Consider the following 16122-nt stretch of genomic DNA (forward strand, 5'->3'; position numbering starts at 1 on the left):
AAATACCCATCCCCATGCAAAGGACTAAAACGGAACGGCTCACAATGAGGCAAAGTCTTCTGCGTAAAGCATATATGCAAATAAGTAAATGCTGAACAGAAAAGAGACGGGTCGGCGCTAATGGATAGGTATGAGAGCATCGGACAAAGCAGCGAGGTCAGGCATGGCATCCGAATTTTCCAATGCGACGCAGAGACTACAGCTGGAGTTATCAGCTGCTGTAGGCTTCAGGCAGGAGAACAGACGTTTGCGCATCTCATCGCCACAACTGGTTAGCAGTTTTCGCATCTTCTGTTCTTGGGAACAGCCGTCTCTTGAAACCAGCGTTGAAAGCTCGAGCTTCCCTGACATTGAAGCTTGTATGACTTGCATGCCGACAGCGGAAAGGTTGCACAAAGCCCGAGCAATATAAAGTGATGTACTTTCTGTCTATCGATGAGCGTAGAATAATGTCGCGGTGGGCACCATGAAGGCGCTCATCGCCAGGGCCTTTGGGCAAGTCAGCCATAAGCGATCCGTGGGCTGAGCCTGTCATCCGGCCAGATTGGGTCGTAATCAGCACTTGATTCATGACGACTGGATGGGTATCCTGGGTACGACCACAAGCGTCTGCTCTGTTGATTGAATCGTCGTCGAAGAAGATGGTATCAATCCAGCCCCATAGTCCTCTCTTCCGGTGTTCAAGATGCTTGCCCTGTGCGAAATGCACCTCTCAGGGAGAACCCTAACGATAATTTTCCTGATCGCGAGAACTTTATCATTTGTTTGTGGCGGCTGTGGATACAAAATCAATGGATGAGCGTTGACCAGTCGCATTCTTCTCTTCTCGGCTCTGCCGAACTTCTTGTTGTGTCTTGAGAAGTTCGTCTTTGAAAGCCCATTGGGGCAAGTTAGACACATCCCAGATATCCGACGGCAAAGATGTATTGTATTGCTCGTGTTCCTTGATTCCGGCGTGTTCCATCATCTTCTTAAGCAGGCTGGGATTCCTCAAGGAGGAGGAGCATGCTAACTTGGCATTGAAATGAACGCCCTGCTTCTTGAGCGCGAGGAAGTGCTCGAATTTGGCGTTCAGAGCTGCGTTCGGTGACCCAGGGGGAGACGGTGGGATGTTCAGATTGGGAACTGGAGGCAATGTCAGATCGTGCACCAAAGCCCTTGTCGATGAGAAAGGCGAGGAACGTCCACTTGCTGAACGACCTCCAGGCGATTGTGTATCGTTCATCGGCACAGGACCAGATTCGGGCCCAAGAACAGGGCCATTGGGGGGCTCAGAGATCGTCGAATCAGCCTGTGCCGGGATCGATTCGTCTTTCGAAGCTCTATGCGTAATGTCTTTGATTCATTAGTCTTCTTGAATCTTTCTTTAGGGGTGCTTGAGAAAGTCGCAATCGTGTCACTGACTTTGATGTTGAATTGGCGATCGTGGGGCAATTGGCCGCCTCTCGGTCTGCAGATCAAGTTTCAGTAGATAGACTGCATCCATGATCGAGGCGTACGTACCGCTGATGATCGCTCGGGCGAGGATCTCACCCTGTCCTCATCCTCGCTACTGCTTTCATATGCGCCGAGGCCGAGCATGTCGCTAGCGGGCCGGCAGGCTGAGCGCGGCTTCGAGTTTGAGATTGAAAATTTCTCGGAATAGTCCGGAGGTGATTTTGCCTCACAGTCTACCCTCCACTGAGTTTCAGGCTCCTGCCAATGCTGCGCAGGCCGTTTGTAGGACAATGGCACTCGACCGATCGAGCTCCGCTTGGCTACGTAGTTAGCAGCCCACGTAAGGAATGGTACAAATTCGGGAGGGCAGGCGGCGTCTACTGGGTACCTCCATCCAATGCTAAATCCATAACTAGCTCCCGCGGCCGCGGTATTACATAAGCGAGGCAGCTACAGCATCGCGTCAGACACCGACAGCCGCCTATCACCATCCACCTCTATCAACTTGAAGTGCTCTTCAATTCATTCTCCCCTCCTTGTCTACTACATCTGCCTGAAGTTCTCCCAGACTCTTACCTCCCGAAAACCATCAACAATCATCAAAATGACGTCCCTTGTGGATCACTCCGCTCGGGAGACTGTTGGATTCTCCTTCTCAGAGGCTACAGCTGCTGGTGCTAAGCAACATGGATTCTACCCGTATGGACTCCAGTGAGACCAAAGTTCAGGAAATTCAGCTGACCAAGCTTTCGGTTGCTAGATACACAGACAATGGCGGTTCAACCCTGGGCATCACAGGATCTGACTTCGCTATCCTAGCCGGGGACACTCGCTCCACCTCTGGTTACAACATCAACTCACGGATGGTCCCCAAGGTCTTCAAGATTGGTGGTGATGAAGAGACTGGTGAGGGCGCCAGAATCATGCTCTCTGTGGTCGGATTCGCGGCAGATGGCACAGCCCTGAAAGAACGACTCGATGCCATGGTGAAAATGTACAAGTACAAGCACGGGAAACCCATGTCTGTTGCCGCCTGCGCCCAGCGATTGTCGACAATCTTATACGAGAAGCGCTTCTTCCCCTACTATGTCCACGCGATTTTGGCTGGTTTGGATGAGGAGGGCAAGGGAGCATTGTACAGCTACGACCCGGTGGGCTCATATGAGAGAGAGCAATGTCGCGCTGCCGGTGCCGCTTCCAGTTTGATCATGCCTTTCTTGGACAACCAGGTCAATTTCAAGAATCAATACATCCCCGGGAGCGGAGAGGGACACGCTCTCGTGGCCAGAAAGCCCGAGCCTCTTCCATTAGAGACTGTCAAGGGTCTCGTACGGGATGCTTTCACAAGCGCGGTCGAGCGACACATTGAGGTTGGTGACAATTTGCAAATGCTTATCATCACCAAGGATGGGATCCAGGAGACTTTCCATCCTCTGAAGAAGGACTAGATGATGGAAGATCGCTCCGGCTACGATAGTCTTTAATGGAAGCATTCTACTGTTCTAGGTTAAGAAGGTAGAGCAAGCTGTGCAGATAAAGTAGGGTATTGTGGAACAAAAGGTTTCAAATCAAGATTCTACGGATCTTGATGTCATCACGCATATCAAATTACCATGAAAGAATACCCTCAGATGTTGAGGTGCTCCTGAACGCCGTTACCATGCCGGGAATCGATATAGAGGGGTGCATAAATCAGAATCGTTCTTTCATCCGAGAGGCAACTGTTCGAAGGTTGCCATAGACCTTGCCCTATGTGTTGTTAGAAAATTGGCATGAGAATATAAGCCGGGAATCCTTTGAAGCAAGACTTACAGGAGGGCTGCCAAGAATGAGGCTGACAATGGCCTCACGGGCGATGTGGATGTTCTTGAATCCACCCAGAATGTGGATTTTCTGGTCAGCCAACACAACACGAGTGCGGCTAGCATTTTCAATGGCGAATTTGGTCTTGCCGTCCTTGCCAGCAATACGGCCGATAGCACGTCCGAGATGCTCTCCGTTCAGCGTCTTCACATCCTTGATCTCGAAAGTCTCGATATACAGATCATCCAATCGAAGCAGAGCAATAGCATCGTCAATGTCGAAGCCGAGAGTGAAAGCTTTGACGAAATCAGCACCCTTCTGGAGAGCGCCAGTATCGGTGGTGAATTTCGACGTCCGCAGCTCGACTGCACGGCTCTTGATGTTCATGCGCACTTGGAGCTTAAGATGTTCGACGATCGGCGGGCAGATCTTGGCCCAGTTCGCCTTGAGAGGTGTCATGCGATGCGGAGGAACAGGCACCTTGCGGCTTTCAATGCGCAGAGCGTTGCTTGTCACCTTTGCTGGCGTGAAGACTGGTCGACCTTCCTCGTCCACGCGCATCTCAGCATCCTCCGCGGCTTCTGTGACAGGGTTGGCGACATCTGGCTGCGTAGTTCCGTGGGCATCGATCAAGATCTCATCATCCTGATCTGGAAAATGGGTTAGCGCCTCGTTTGTCCTCCATCAATCCCACAAAGCGTTGACGCTGCACGAACCCATGGGAGTGTCGATCTGTTGAGGAACAGAGTCCTCCACTGGCTGGCGAAGAGCAGTTGGGGCAGGCATTGTGAGAGGTTGTCCAGTTTTTCTTTGCAGATCGCCAAGCGGAGAGGAAAAATTGTCGGTTTCAACGGGTGGTGTTAATGATAATAATCTGTTATCGCAGAATTTATCAGTGGCGGACCCCTCGACCAAAAAGAAAGTGTGGGCGGATGGATTTTTCGGTGCAAACGAGACAAACTTCTGATGATTTCATGTCCCCGTTCCTAAGCTTTGGCCGCCCGCGCCTCGACCTCTCGCCCTCATCTTAGATTCGCATTCTGCTTTCTTCGCCATTACACAGGATGTGAAGGATCGAAATGTCCGCAAACTTCGGACGTCGGCTTTATGCCGAGATCTGGGATTTCGCACATCCTTTCCTTGGCCGCATACGACAACATCGCACATCCCGCCTCGATTGCTTTTCCCGAAACACGTTCGATTCAGCTATATCCAGCCGGAGACGTCTATCATCAGGCACATTCAAATCAAATCAACTAACACGACGCTTCGCTTCTGGTGGCCTTCTTGTCTTTGCCTCTCAGAGCTCAACAGCGGCAGAAACCGGTGCTGCTTGCATTATCTCCAATAAAAAACTCACGGCTCAATACATCTGGAAGCGAGCGTTGCACTCGTCGAACGATGCTCAACACGATGTCACCCCCTCTAGCCGCCCCCAACCATCACAGAGTGACGAACATGTGCAGCCGACCTCGACTGCGAAGCCTAACGGCGCATGTACTCAGACACCATCCACGAAAATTTCAGACCCTTCCCAACAGTCATCGTCTTACTTCACCCCTCCCCATCGCCACCACTTGATGGATCGTTTGCCTCACATGCCGCATTTACACCGGCCGACAAAGGAAGAGCTTCTTTCAGCGGCTACTGGTTTCTGGTCCCGCCTCAAAGTTCGGTTCAAGTGGTTTTCCATTCGAAGCGTGCGACCATTTAACTTGGATGAAATCGCAGCTCTGTTTTCGTGGGTGTTTCTAGGCCACGTTGTCTGGGTTGTTGTGGGAACTACAACCTTCTTCTCGCTTTTGATCCTCGCCATCAACACAGTCTTCGCCCAAGGTATGACATCTGATTTCGCCCCTCTCCCCTCGCATTTGAGGATCTAGGCTCACAAGTGACAGAAACGCTGGCTGGATGGGTTGGCAATTACCTGACCAAATCATCTGGGGTCAAGGTAGTCTTCGAATCCGCCATCGTCCCGAAATGGAGAGGCGGCGTAATCACTTTCAAAAATGTCTTTGTCTCACGGCGACCCGGTCAGGGAACGGGTCATGTTAGCAAAGGCTCACCCACGACTGCGGCGGCCGCCGCGGCCGCCGCGGCTCGAGGTGAACAAGCAACAGAGGCTTCCATGGCCGAGGAGGAAGATACCAACTACACTCAATTTGACCTTTCTATCGAGACCGTCAACGTGACCTTGTCTTTTGCTAAATGGCTCAATGGTAAGGGCCCGCTCAGAGATGTTGAAGTTCGAGGAATCCGCGGTGTCGTCGACCGCCGTCATGTTCATTGGCCGGCCGAAGATCTCGACCCGAAGTCTTATCGTCATGAGCACAACCCTGGTGACTTCGAGATTGACTCGTTCAAAATGCATGATGTCCTGGTCTCCATCTACCAGCCGGACAATTTCCGACCCTTTTCGGTCAGCATATTCTCATGCGATCTTCCTCAGTTGAGAAAGCAATGGCTTTTCTACGATTTCTTGTCCGCGAACATGATGTCGGGATCATTTGACAACTCGCTCTTCACCATTCATCCGCGCCAAAGTCATGGCTTCGTTGGCGCTCGATGGGATGAGGGGGGAGATGGAGATGGCAAGCCTAGTCCATGGAAAAAACATAATCGGATTCGAGTGGATGGTCTAAATATAGATCATCTCAATCGTGGCGTTCAGGGTCCCTTCTCATGGATCCATGAAGGTACCGTCGATATCGTTGCGGACATTATGCTCCCCGCGGAGAACGACGAGAGCATCGCGAAAGTGATGGCAGACTTCTATGATCGTTTGGAGGCTACCGTTACGACGAACAAGTACTCCGAGTCGATGCCTGTTGAGTCTAGTGGCGATCCTTCCTCCTTATCTGAAGCCAACAAGCGCTTCATTGCTATGGATTTGCGCGTTCATCTCAACAACGTTCGGGCTGCCGTCCCGATCTTCACCCGCGATCTTTCTTACATCAACAACGCGCTCATTCGACCGATCGTCGCATATATCAACTCCAAGCGCACTTTCATTCCCATCAATTGCCGTCTGGTCAAGCGCGCCAGCGACTTTGACGGAAGCTGGACGATATTTGACAGTGGTCTCATGGATGATCTGTCCGCTGCGGTAAGACTTCTGCTTATCTCTGGATTCTTGTGCTCCCCGATATCGTACTGACGCTCCATATAGACCTACGACGCATTCTCGCGCGACATTGTTGATGACGAAGCGCGCAAGCGACGTTTCAAGAAAGTAGGGTTCTGGTCCCTCCAATTGGCCGCCCAGGCCATCTTTATGGGCATGGCCGGTAACATTGCATAACCTTGTACATTTCCACCATCTTCTCCGATCACTCACGACTCTTTTTCCGCATCTGGTGCAAAAAAAAACATGCAGTCATCAAGGCGTTGACGGGTTTCCAGTGTATCACGACAGTCTATTGCATTATCTGGGGTCTGGCGCAACCTATTATAGATTTCCCTCCTCTCGTGTATTATTTTCCAGTTCATGAGCCATGTTTTGTTGGCTCGAGGAGCCACGTCCTCGAGCATGGGCAAACGCTCGCTCCCCTCTTCATCCCTGGTACAACTGAGACATCAATCAACGATCCACAACGTGAGCAATACAAGCATGCCACGAGCAAAGATGAATTTTCACATCGTCTTCCGCCTCATAAACACGGGAGCTGGAGGGGGCCTCAAGTCGCCCAAGAGAGATCACGTGGATACCCAGATCTCTTCACAAGTTATAGTTTCTTTTCTCCACTATGTACTTAGTACGGACTACGGTTCTCGGAGACATCGTCACTTAAAAGTTTACCTCGGTTTGCTCCTTCAGACCGATTAGCGCACTGTTCGGGCCTTTGCCTCCCCTAGTCAAGACCTATTTAGCCCAAGCAGGTTTAAGGCGGCGACAAGGATTGTTCTCTGCCGATTTGGTCGTTCCTATTCGGGTGTTCGCCATAAGGCTTTTGGCTGAGGCAGTCATGTCCTCATCATGATCGCAATCGTCAGCGGTGGCTCCAGTCTCCACCAGGGAACGTGCTTCTGTCACGGTCCAACCCCATCCTTCAGGGATATCACGATGTAGTCATCAGATAATCTTCTTCCGACGAAAGCGCCAGTCCTTGAACGGCCTCTCTGCCAATTTGGTACAAACTACAAACGACCAGTACCTTACCCTAGTACAGTAACACCTTACAGCATGAATGCTCATAAGATTGGATTACCCCTTTTTCACGCCGTTTCTGTATCTCCAATTTTAAGTTCCTCGCATTGCTCCACCAACTGATCTCAATGTTTGGCTAATCTGGTGGCTCTGTTGGCCGAGACATGCCCCCTTTCTTGGCTCTTAATTTCGATTTTGGAATTAATTTTTTTTCTCCCTCCTCTGGTGGCCATCCCAGCCCAAAGCTTCGGCTCCTTGGGAGGACCCGCCATCCCGCCGCTCACGCCTCACAGGTCACGCTTCAGGGTCACGCCTCCCCCTCCTGGGCCTTTGCTCGACCGAGACTCTCTCCTCCCTGAGAGCTCTCCGTTGCTGATCTCGGAACCATGTCGCATCAGCGAGCACATGAAGAGGATCCGTCAGGTTTCTCCAGGAATCAGCCTCAGCCCTCGGCACACCCTCCTCTCAATACGGGGCTCATTCCTCGAGACTATCTCGGGGCGCGATCAGACATGGCTGCGCGCCCGGGGCCTCCTGGAAGTCAGCTCAATCAGCCTTCACCTCTTTTCACGAAGTCACTTCCGCTGTCTTATCGATCCGAAGGCTCTCCAGTCACGCAAAGCCCGCTTTCCCCCAAGACGAGTGCGAACCAGTCCCCTACCCAGAGCCGATCGCCTGCGTCCCGTGTAGCCAATGCGGCATTCCCGGTGCCTCCCTCGAACACGGTGCGTCCCATGTACCAGTCCACCGACACGACGAGTGCAGACGAACGAGAGATGGCTTCCAGACACGAGGGAGGCAGCGTTACCAAACCGACCGGGAGCTACGAACCCGATCGGCCGACATCATCCCCTGCCAACTCTGATCTGTCGGTATCCGGAGACCGTCCAACACCCCGTGCAATGCCTCGCACATCGTCTATAGATTCTGCGATTTCTTCCCTATCCTCCGCCTCTCAAAAATCCAACTTCGACGTCAAATCCATAAGCCAGGCCGATATCAGTAACCTCGTCAACGCGGCAGGGTCGGCGGAGGCAGTTATAGTACATTTGTTGAAGGAGAAGCATCATGCGGCCTCGCAGAACTCCCAGCTATGGAAGTTGGTTGACAAGCAGCGCACCCTCATCCTAGGGCTCAATAAAGATCTGGATCGCGCCTTCAAAGAGAAGGAAAAATACAAGAAGAAGCTTAAGGATTTACAAGACGCGACTCCTCCCGTTCCTCCGGTCGATCCCTCTGTCTCGCAAACCTTCCTGGACGACGCAGAGCCGGCCAGCAGTGAATCGACAGTGATGCCTAGTCGCGACGATGAAAAGCCAGAAGCACCACAGCGGGCAGCTCTTCCCTCGATCACGACCTCAGGCCTCCCTCGTGGCACAGCATCTGACCTTGCTTCTGCAGGGAGTTTCTCCTCGCCTACTAGTCCAGGCCAGCGCAAGCTTCCTCATCCGGTCCGCAAGCCACCACCCGCCCCCTTGAATTTGCAGCAGTTCGATCATGTCAGTGAGGACATAGTCGATGCCGATTCCGACTCCGACTACGGTGATCAGGCTGATGCGGACGAAAGCTCCAGTTTGGGTCGAGGAAGAAGAAAGACCAGAGAAGAGGATGATCGCGATCGTGAAAACGCACTACATCAAGGAATCGAGGCGCCTGGTGCTGACAGCGCAGACGTGAATGGCTCACCCTATGGAGCACCCACTACCATTGTGTCTCCTGGTGGGACTCCAGCTGAGCTGCCTCGTGAGCTCGTGACGCGATCGCCGCCAAATGTTGGCGCCACTGAGTCTCTGGGCTCGATGCTCAACTCCCGCTCCACCATCTTGGCGCCAAACAATCGGTCAATTGCCTCGATGCCGAAGAGCCCCGGTCTGCCGATGAGTCCCAGACCCGAAGATCGACCTCTTGGATCCCCTCTTCCTCGAATGCCTCGTGACCTTGCAGCTCAAACAGGACTGGTTGCCAGCGGTCTTCCCACCTCTCCGAGGGCGGGGAGGCCCCCCGTCGGATTCCCAAATACGGAATCACAATCGACCAGCGGCAGACATGGCGGCCAGATCCCTTCAATTGATCCCAACGTCAAGATTGACAGCCCACAGTCCCCCCAGTTCGCGGAAACGAGTATCTACGAAGGCCTGGTATCTGACGAGTACCCCGGCCTTCTTCTACCACCGAACGCTTTGCCACTGATTCAAGTTCGTGTATCCTCCTCCCGTCTGCGTCCGTCAAGGAACAGTTATATGGCCTCTAGGCCTTTGGACGAAGAGCCGGTATTCACATTGAGCGTGATCTCTCGTTCACAAATGGCGGAGCTTTGGCGTATTGAGAAGGTCATTGGAGCTTTACCCACTCTAGACCAGCAACTTCGACAGTCAGTCACTCTTCCAGGCAAGTTGCCGGATCGCAGCATTTTCAGCGGTCATTCGCCGGCAAAAGTGGATGCGCGTCGTGCCGCGCTCAACATGTACTTCGATAGTCTTCTTGATATCCAGATGGACGAACGAGCGGCATTGGTGCTCTGTCAATTCCTCACTGATGATGCAATTGAGCCAAGGGACGATGAGACCAGCCTGTTGAAGGGATCGGCCCATACGAAACACGAGATGCCGCGGGGTCCTGATGGCAAGCCCAGGAAGGAAGGCTACCTGACCAAGCGCGGCAAGAACTTCGGTGGCTGGAAAGCTCGCTATTTCGTACTCCACGGGCCTGAGCTGAGGTATTTTGAGTCGCCCGGTGGCGCCCATATGGGAAATATCAAGCTTCTCCACGCGCAGATTGGCAAGCAGTCCCAGAACGCCAATTCGCCGCCAGCTTCAGAGGAAGACTATGATAACCAATATCGACACGCATTCTTGATTCTAGAGCCCAAGAAGAAAGACTCGTCTGCCCTTGTTCGCCATGTCTTGTGCGCCGAAAGTGATGAGGAGCGCGACCAATGGGTCGATGCGCTGATGGAGTACGTGGAGCCTTCTTCTTCAGACGCAGATAGCCGCGGCACGTTATCCAAGACCCAGCACCAACAAGGTCAGTCGAGGTCCTCTGGAACCAGCTCCAAGGCGACAAAATTGTCTCACAGTGGGAGCAAGCGCACTGGCCGGGGGATTGATAGCCCTGATCAAGATGGTAGGAGCTCCGTGACAGGCATTCGCTTTGATGATACAATCGCAGAGGAGCCTCCTATCATCGGTTCCTCTCTTGAGTATGCTTCTAGATCCCCACGTATCCCTCAAGCTTTGGCAAACGAGATACGTGAATATCATCAGCACCATCATGTCGACCCAGCCTCGCAGTCGCCAAAGTTTATCTCGGCGCCCACCAATGGAGCGGTGATTCAAGATGCCGGGGCATGGGGTAACAAACCCACGACTACTACCTCGGTCAAGGAGAAAAAGCGCAGTATTTGGGGGTTCAGAACGCGCTCTTCCTTCGACCTCGCCGGGTCAGCTAACGATTCCTCTGTTGCACCAGTTGAGCGGAGGGAAAATGTCAAGCCTGTCTTTGGAATTCCTCTGGCAGAAGCTGTGAAAGACTGTGGCCCACACGGAGTGGAGGCCGATCTCCCTGCTGTCGTGTACCGTTGCATCGAATATTTACACTCGAAAGACGCAGCCCTGGAAGAGGGGATCTTCCGCTTGAGTGGTTCGAACGTGGTGATCAAAGCGCTCAAGGAGCGCTTCAATAACGAAGGAGATGTTGACTTCTTGACCGGCGACCAGTACTATGATGTTCATGCTGTCGCCTCTCTCTTCAAACAGTATCTTCGTGAACTTCCGACAACCGTTCTCACTCGAGAGCTCCATTTGGATTTCCTCCGGGTTCTGGGTGAGTTTTCGTGGCCGCTAATTAGCATCGGCGTTTGATATCCTTGTGCGTTTTGTTTCGATCACAACTAACTCACTTGGACATAGAACTCGATGACAAGCAGAAGAAATTGACTGCATTCAACTCGCTTGTGCATCAATTACCCAAGCCGAACCTTTCTCTTCTACGAGCGCTCTCGCTCTTCTTGATCGAGATCGTGAACAATTCAGATGTCAACAAGATGACGGTCCGGAACGTGGGAATCGTCTTCGCGCCGACCTTGAACATTCCAGCTCCTGTCTTCTCGATGTTCTTGACCGATTTTGATAGCATCTTTGGCGATGCTGAGGCCGTTGTGCCTACCGTGGAGCTCACGGTGGAGAACAGTCTTTCTCCTGACGATGTCCGCTCACCACGCCATCAAATGTTCTCGGATATCCCCACTCCGTCATACAACAAAACTGCTTTCAATGGATCAAATAGCGGCTCGGGCTCTACAGAACCCGTTCATAATTACGACACAGGCTTCATCCCTATGCAGCCGTCCTATGAACAGCCAACGTATAAGAGCGAGACTTACAGCGCAATGCCGGGGAACTCGAGTCAATACCATTCAATGAATGACATGCTTAACCCAACTTCGAATGATTCTCGTTCCGCCAAGGCGAAGCGACGAGAGAGCTCCATGCTTTACATGGAAAGTAGTACGTGAAATTCGTTTTACTTAATTGGGGCGAACATCAATTGACTCCCTGATCATCTAGCTCCCGGCGATTTCTCCGCTCCACCTGGTCAAATCTGATTCGATACCCAGTCACGCAGTCAGCGTCACTGTTCAACTGCCATCACGCCTTCACTTTCAATTATCCTTCCTCTGAACGTCTCTTTCACTGATTACGATTTGCACGCGGAACGACGACTTGGACCACCCACTTATCACCACCGAAATTCTGCGGAGATGCTATCTAATGATAATGGTAATCAGGATGGGGACTCCAGCGCTTGCGCCATTCTCTTTTTCTTTGCCTTTGGGCCGAGCGCGCATTTCTCCCGAACGACTTTTCTACCTTTCTTCCTTTTTCTTCATGTGTACTAATCGATTCTGGTACCGATCTACCATTATACCCCCTCTTTTCTTTCTATTTCAACTTTTTTTCCATTTCACATTAGCCATGGCTAAACTTTTGTCACTTTTGCCCCGTCGCACTTCGATTCCTCACATACGAAATGCTTTGTTATTCCAATGTCTCTTAACCATTCTTTTGATATTACACACTAGTATTGAGCTGCGGTTTTGCCTCTACCTGCTGATAAAGATGACGAATTTTCTGATCGCGATGAACTTATATCGTACAATCACTAGTTGGCCTCTATCAGGAGAAGCATTTGATTCCGGACAACTAATCATGATTTAACGTAGGGGAAGGAATTCACACCTTGCCATACACGCTTCTCATACTTCTCTACTTCTCAGAACCGCCTTGTCCGGTCGCCGCGCCAGAATCCCATAAGCTCCCCAGTCTCCCCGGCCCATTCCCGTACATTGTCCACCAAGGCCTTCGCCATTCCTTTGTTCTTGGCCTTGCTGTCGGATACGTTGCGGGCGTGGCCAGACTGTGCACCACCCGCGTACTCTGTGCCCATAGTCGGAAGGACATTATCCCCCGCGCTCAGACTGACAAACAACGCAAAGGGCACCAGCCACACGCATAGTCCAAAGTATGAAGCAACCTCCGAGAAGGAGGGTACATCACTGTAGTCCAATTGGTAAGGCTGGCGCCAATTGCCCTGGTTCGCTCTCGTCGCGGGGAGTGGCTTCGAGAAGTGGCGGAACCAGAGCCAGTGGTTGAGAATGACCAGCACACAGGAAAGAATGAAGAGCGGGTCGGTCAGCTTGACGAGCGGGAAGCGACGGAGATTGCTGGCGTAGACGAGGTGCGAGATGATGCTGAGGAGGGATAGCGAGAGGGGGAACCGATCAATTAGAACGAGGAGGATTTGGATGCAAATAATGGAGTAGATGAGTCGGCTGAGGAGTTTGCGGGCAAAGACAGTGTGCTCTTCTACTAGTTCGGAGAGGTAGTACAAGCCGGATGCTAAAAGTGGTGTGAGAGGCGTATTTCCATGTTTTGTCCACCTTGAGAGGATCGCAAACAATGGCGAGGTTTGACGCAACGTAACTCACCGATTGCAAGTGTCAGGAAGCAGAATCCGACAATCACCCCCAGATAGCCTACAAGAGGTAATATCCACATTTTGACAAGAGGGCTGCGACCACTGAATGTGCGAGGAAAGATGAAGAAGATGTAGAGCTGCGGAGAGCTGGCGACAGCCACATAAGGCGTGAGTGGGTAGTACCAAAATTAGACCCAGATGACGCTCCCGGCGAACTTATGGAGGCCAGATTTCTCAGGTGTCCACCCCGCTCTTCAAAAAATTAATTGATCTTCCGCTTCCGCGTTTACTTCTTATCGTCGTTTCTTTTTGGGATAATTTGACGACCACTGAACCCAAAGCCCACCATGTCGCGCCCTGAAGATATTCTGTATGTTCAAAGAGTGACCTTATCCAATGTCTCAATCACTCGGCAAGCCTCTTGCTAATACAAATTATAAAGCCCGCCTGATCTCTTCTACAACGACAATGAGTCCCGCAAATATACCACGTCCTCCCGTATTCGGAATATCCAGGCCGATATGACCCAACGTGCCCTCGAATTGCTCGATCTCAAGTCTCCATCACTCATCCTCGATCTCGGCTGCGGCTCAGGACTGTCTGGCGAAATGTTGTCCGAAGTATCTCCCGAAGATGGTGGACCACACACATGGGTGGGCATGGACATTGCACCCAGCATGCTGGATGTCGCCCTCCAGCGCGAAGTCGAGGGTGATTTGTTTCTCGCAGATATTGGACAAGGCGTGCCTTTCCGTCCAGGTACATTTGATGCTGCCATCAGTATCAGTGCTATTCAATGGCTGTGCAACGCCGAGACCAGCGATGTCAGTCCCGAAGGCCGCCTGAAGCGCTTCTTCGAGGGCCTGTACGCCAGTCTCCGACGTGGTGGGCGTGCCGTCTGCCAGTTCTATCCTAAGAACGACATCCAGCGCAGCATGATCAGCGGTGCGGCGATCAAGGCTGGATTCGGCGCTGGTATGCTGGAGGATGACCCTGGTACCAAGAACAGCAAGCTCTACCTGGTTCTGACGGTAGGTGGTGGTGGTCTTTCAGGCGATATCACCGGTGTCGTCAACGGTATGGACGGCGTGAATGTTCTGGACGCGCGGAGGAAGGCCCAGGAAATGAACAAGGCGCGCGGTACACCAAGAAAGGGCGATAAGGAGTGGATCATGAAGAAGAAGGAACAGATGCAGAAGAAGGGCAAGGTTGTCAAGGCTAACTCCAAGTATACTGGGCGCAAGCGACGCATTGCATTCTGATCCGTCTGTGCCTTGTGCATTTCGAACCTTGTTTCTCCTCCCCCTTCTCACTGCGATTGCCTTGATCAATCCAGCTCAGTCAGCCATGGCCACTTCCCATGCATGACTACATCACATGAACGTTATTAATGATACCCCCTACCCCCGGTTCAATGACGAGAATCTCACATACTGCACCCGCGAGCGAGAGGTTGGTGGTTACCTTAGGCCTTGGAGTACTCCATCTCCCAGCAAACCGTGCTCTGCACGCTCGAGACACCCTTGGTTGAGCAAGCTCTTCTGGTCGTTCCCTGGAGCAGATGGGCCCCAATCGTTTTTCATTCGGTAGCGGTGATATTCATCGAGCCATCGGGCCATTCAAATCGTCACCTCGAATCGAAAGATTTATTGGCTGGTCCGTGAGCACCTTGACTTGTCGGTCAGGCCACTCAGAAAATGGCCTGCCGTGTTGGAAAGGGACAGTGATGACATTGCTCTTTGAATAAACGAAGCTTCACGATATCTCACAGTAGAGCTACAACTTGAAAGTGTTGATGTCCATTGCACTTTGTAATAACTTTGCTAGGCCGGACGGTAGATGCGTCATGGCTCGTCAGTACCTGTCAACCTCGTAATCTACTGTCATCGTCATAGATCTCTAGATAGTTTTGAGGTAGATCAAAACGTATGGGAATTGGCTGCATATTAAGCCCCTGTCTAAATCAACTGGGTCATGAGATTCGAATCTACCAACAAAATTTGTATATATTGGCAGAAAGACGAAAGATTTGTATGCAAATCCCACATGGTCCAGCGGTCAGGATCACCCGCTTTCACCGGGTAGGCCCGAGTTCGACTCTCGGTGTGGGAGGTTTCATTTTTGTTTTTCTTGTAGTGAACCAGCCCCTACCATACAAAGAGCAAAGTGAGGCGCAAACGGCGTGCGCAGTTCCCTATCTCAAAAGCGTCGAAGGCTTGAAATACTAAGAAAACTTATTGGTTGGTGTATGTATATATTCATTTTCACAGAACGGTATTCACTTTGCGAACTCGAGTCAATGCCCCTCGTTTGCGTGTCAACCTATCTGGCACGGAAGAACTAATAGAGCATCTGCGCCATGAACATGGGTACAAAACCTACTGGACCATTTTGTACGAGGAGCTTTTGGTTAGTGGCGCTCCGGCGGCTCCGCTATCCGACATACAACACCTCCGAAGAAGCCCTAGTTACTCCTTGTTAGAAGGACTATGATAATGCCTAACACTGCGGCGGATATACGGAACGAGAGGAAATGAAATTCACTCACGTGCTCAAACAAACTGTCATGGAGACATAAAGTACGATGAACAAGTTGATAGTCAACGACCACAATTGTCGCCCAATAGATTCATTCATACAGCAAAAAGAGTGAAATTTGCAATGGAAGCAAAACGTAAGCTCCCACACCGAGAGTCGAACTCGGGCCTACCCGGTGAAAGCGGGTGATCCTGACCGCTGGACCATGTGGGATGAAGGCG

General features: G+C 51.7%; 7 protein-coding genes across 7 annotated transcripts; 4 read left to right on the forward strand and 3 right to left on the reverse strand.

Annotated features, from left to right (window-relative positions):
* Positions 1 to 757: 757 nt before the first annotated feature.
* Positions 758 to 1581, reverse strand: N7539_007396 (HCNGP domain-containing protein; the record flags this gene model as incomplete). Its single annotated transcript, XM_056936997.1, has 2 exons — positions 758 to 1270; positions 1504 to 1581. 2 exons carry the CDS (start codon positions 1579 to 1581, stop codon positions 758 to 760), a joined length of 591 nt encoding a protein of 196 aa, XP_056787796.1.
* Positions 1582 to 2041: 460 nt separating this feature from the next.
* Positions 2042 to 2885, forward strand: prs3 (proteasome core particle subunit beta 6; the record flags this gene model as incomplete). Its single annotated transcript, XM_056936998.1, has 2 exons — positions 2042 to 2136; positions 2198 to 2885. The coding sequence occupies 2 exons, from the start codon at positions 2042 to 2044 to the stop codon at positions 2883 to 2885; spliced, it is 783 nt and encodes a 260-aa protein (XP_056787797.1).
* A 244-nt stretch (positions 2886 to 3129) lies between these two features.
* N7539_007398 (pre-rRNA-processing protein PNO1) lies at positions 3130 to 4026 on the reverse strand (the record flags this gene model as incomplete). Its single annotated transcript, XM_056936999.1, has 3 exons — positions 3130 to 3186; positions 3250 to 3890; positions 3957 to 4026. 3 exons carry the CDS (start codon positions 4024 to 4026, stop codon positions 3130 to 3132), a joined length of 768 nt encoding a protein of 255 aa, XP_056787798.1.
* Positions 4027 to 4319: 293 nt separating this feature from the next.
* N7539_007399 (mitochondrial distribution and morphology protein) lies at positions 4320 to 6541 on the forward strand (the record flags this gene model as incomplete). Its single annotated transcript, XM_056937000.1, has 3 exons — positions 4320 to 5076; positions 5139 to 6346; positions 6410 to 6541. The coding sequence occupies 3 exons, from the start codon at positions 4320 to 4322 to the stop codon at positions 6539 to 6541; spliced, it is 2097 nt and encodes a 698-aa protein (XP_056787799.1).
* A 1232-nt stretch (positions 6542 to 7773) lies between these two features.
* Positions 7774 to 11990, forward strand: N7539_007400 (GTPase-activating protein BEM3; the record flags this gene model as incomplete). Its single annotated transcript, XM_056937001.1, has 3 exons — positions 7774 to 11209; positions 11296 to 11892; positions 11953 to 11990. The coding sequence occupies 3 exons, from the start codon at positions 7774 to 7776 to the stop codon at positions 11988 to 11990; spliced, it is 4071 nt and encodes a 1356-aa protein (XP_056787800.1).
* A 668-nt stretch (positions 11991 to 12658) lies between these two features.
* On the reverse strand, positions 12659 to 13443 carry N7539_007401 (uncharacterized protein; the record flags this gene model as incomplete). Its single annotated transcript, XM_056937002.1, has 2 exons — positions 12659 to 13284; positions 13374 to 13443. 2 exons carry the CDS (start codon positions 13441 to 13443, stop codon positions 12659 to 12661), a joined length of 696 nt encoding a protein of 231 aa, XP_056787801.1.
* Positions 13444 to 13710: 267 nt separating this feature from the next.
* On the forward strand, positions 13711 to 14625 carry N7539_007402 (18S rRNA methyltransferase BUD23; the record flags this gene model as incomplete). Its single annotated transcript, XM_056937003.1, has 2 exons — positions 13711 to 13733; positions 13806 to 14625. 2 exons carry the CDS (start codon positions 13711 to 13713, stop codon positions 14623 to 14625), a joined length of 843 nt encoding a protein of 280 aa, XP_056787802.1.
* Positions 14626 to 16122: the final 1497 nt, after the last annotated feature.

This window comes from Penicillium diatomitis (assembly GCF_028827545.1).
Source record: "Penicillium diatomitis strain IBT 30728 chromosome Unknown utg000010l_segment0_segment0, whole genome shotgun sequence".
Taxonomy (NCBI): domain Eukaryota; kingdom Fungi; phylum Ascomycota; class Eurotiomycetes; order Eurotiales; family Aspergillaceae; genus Penicillium; species Penicillium diatomitis.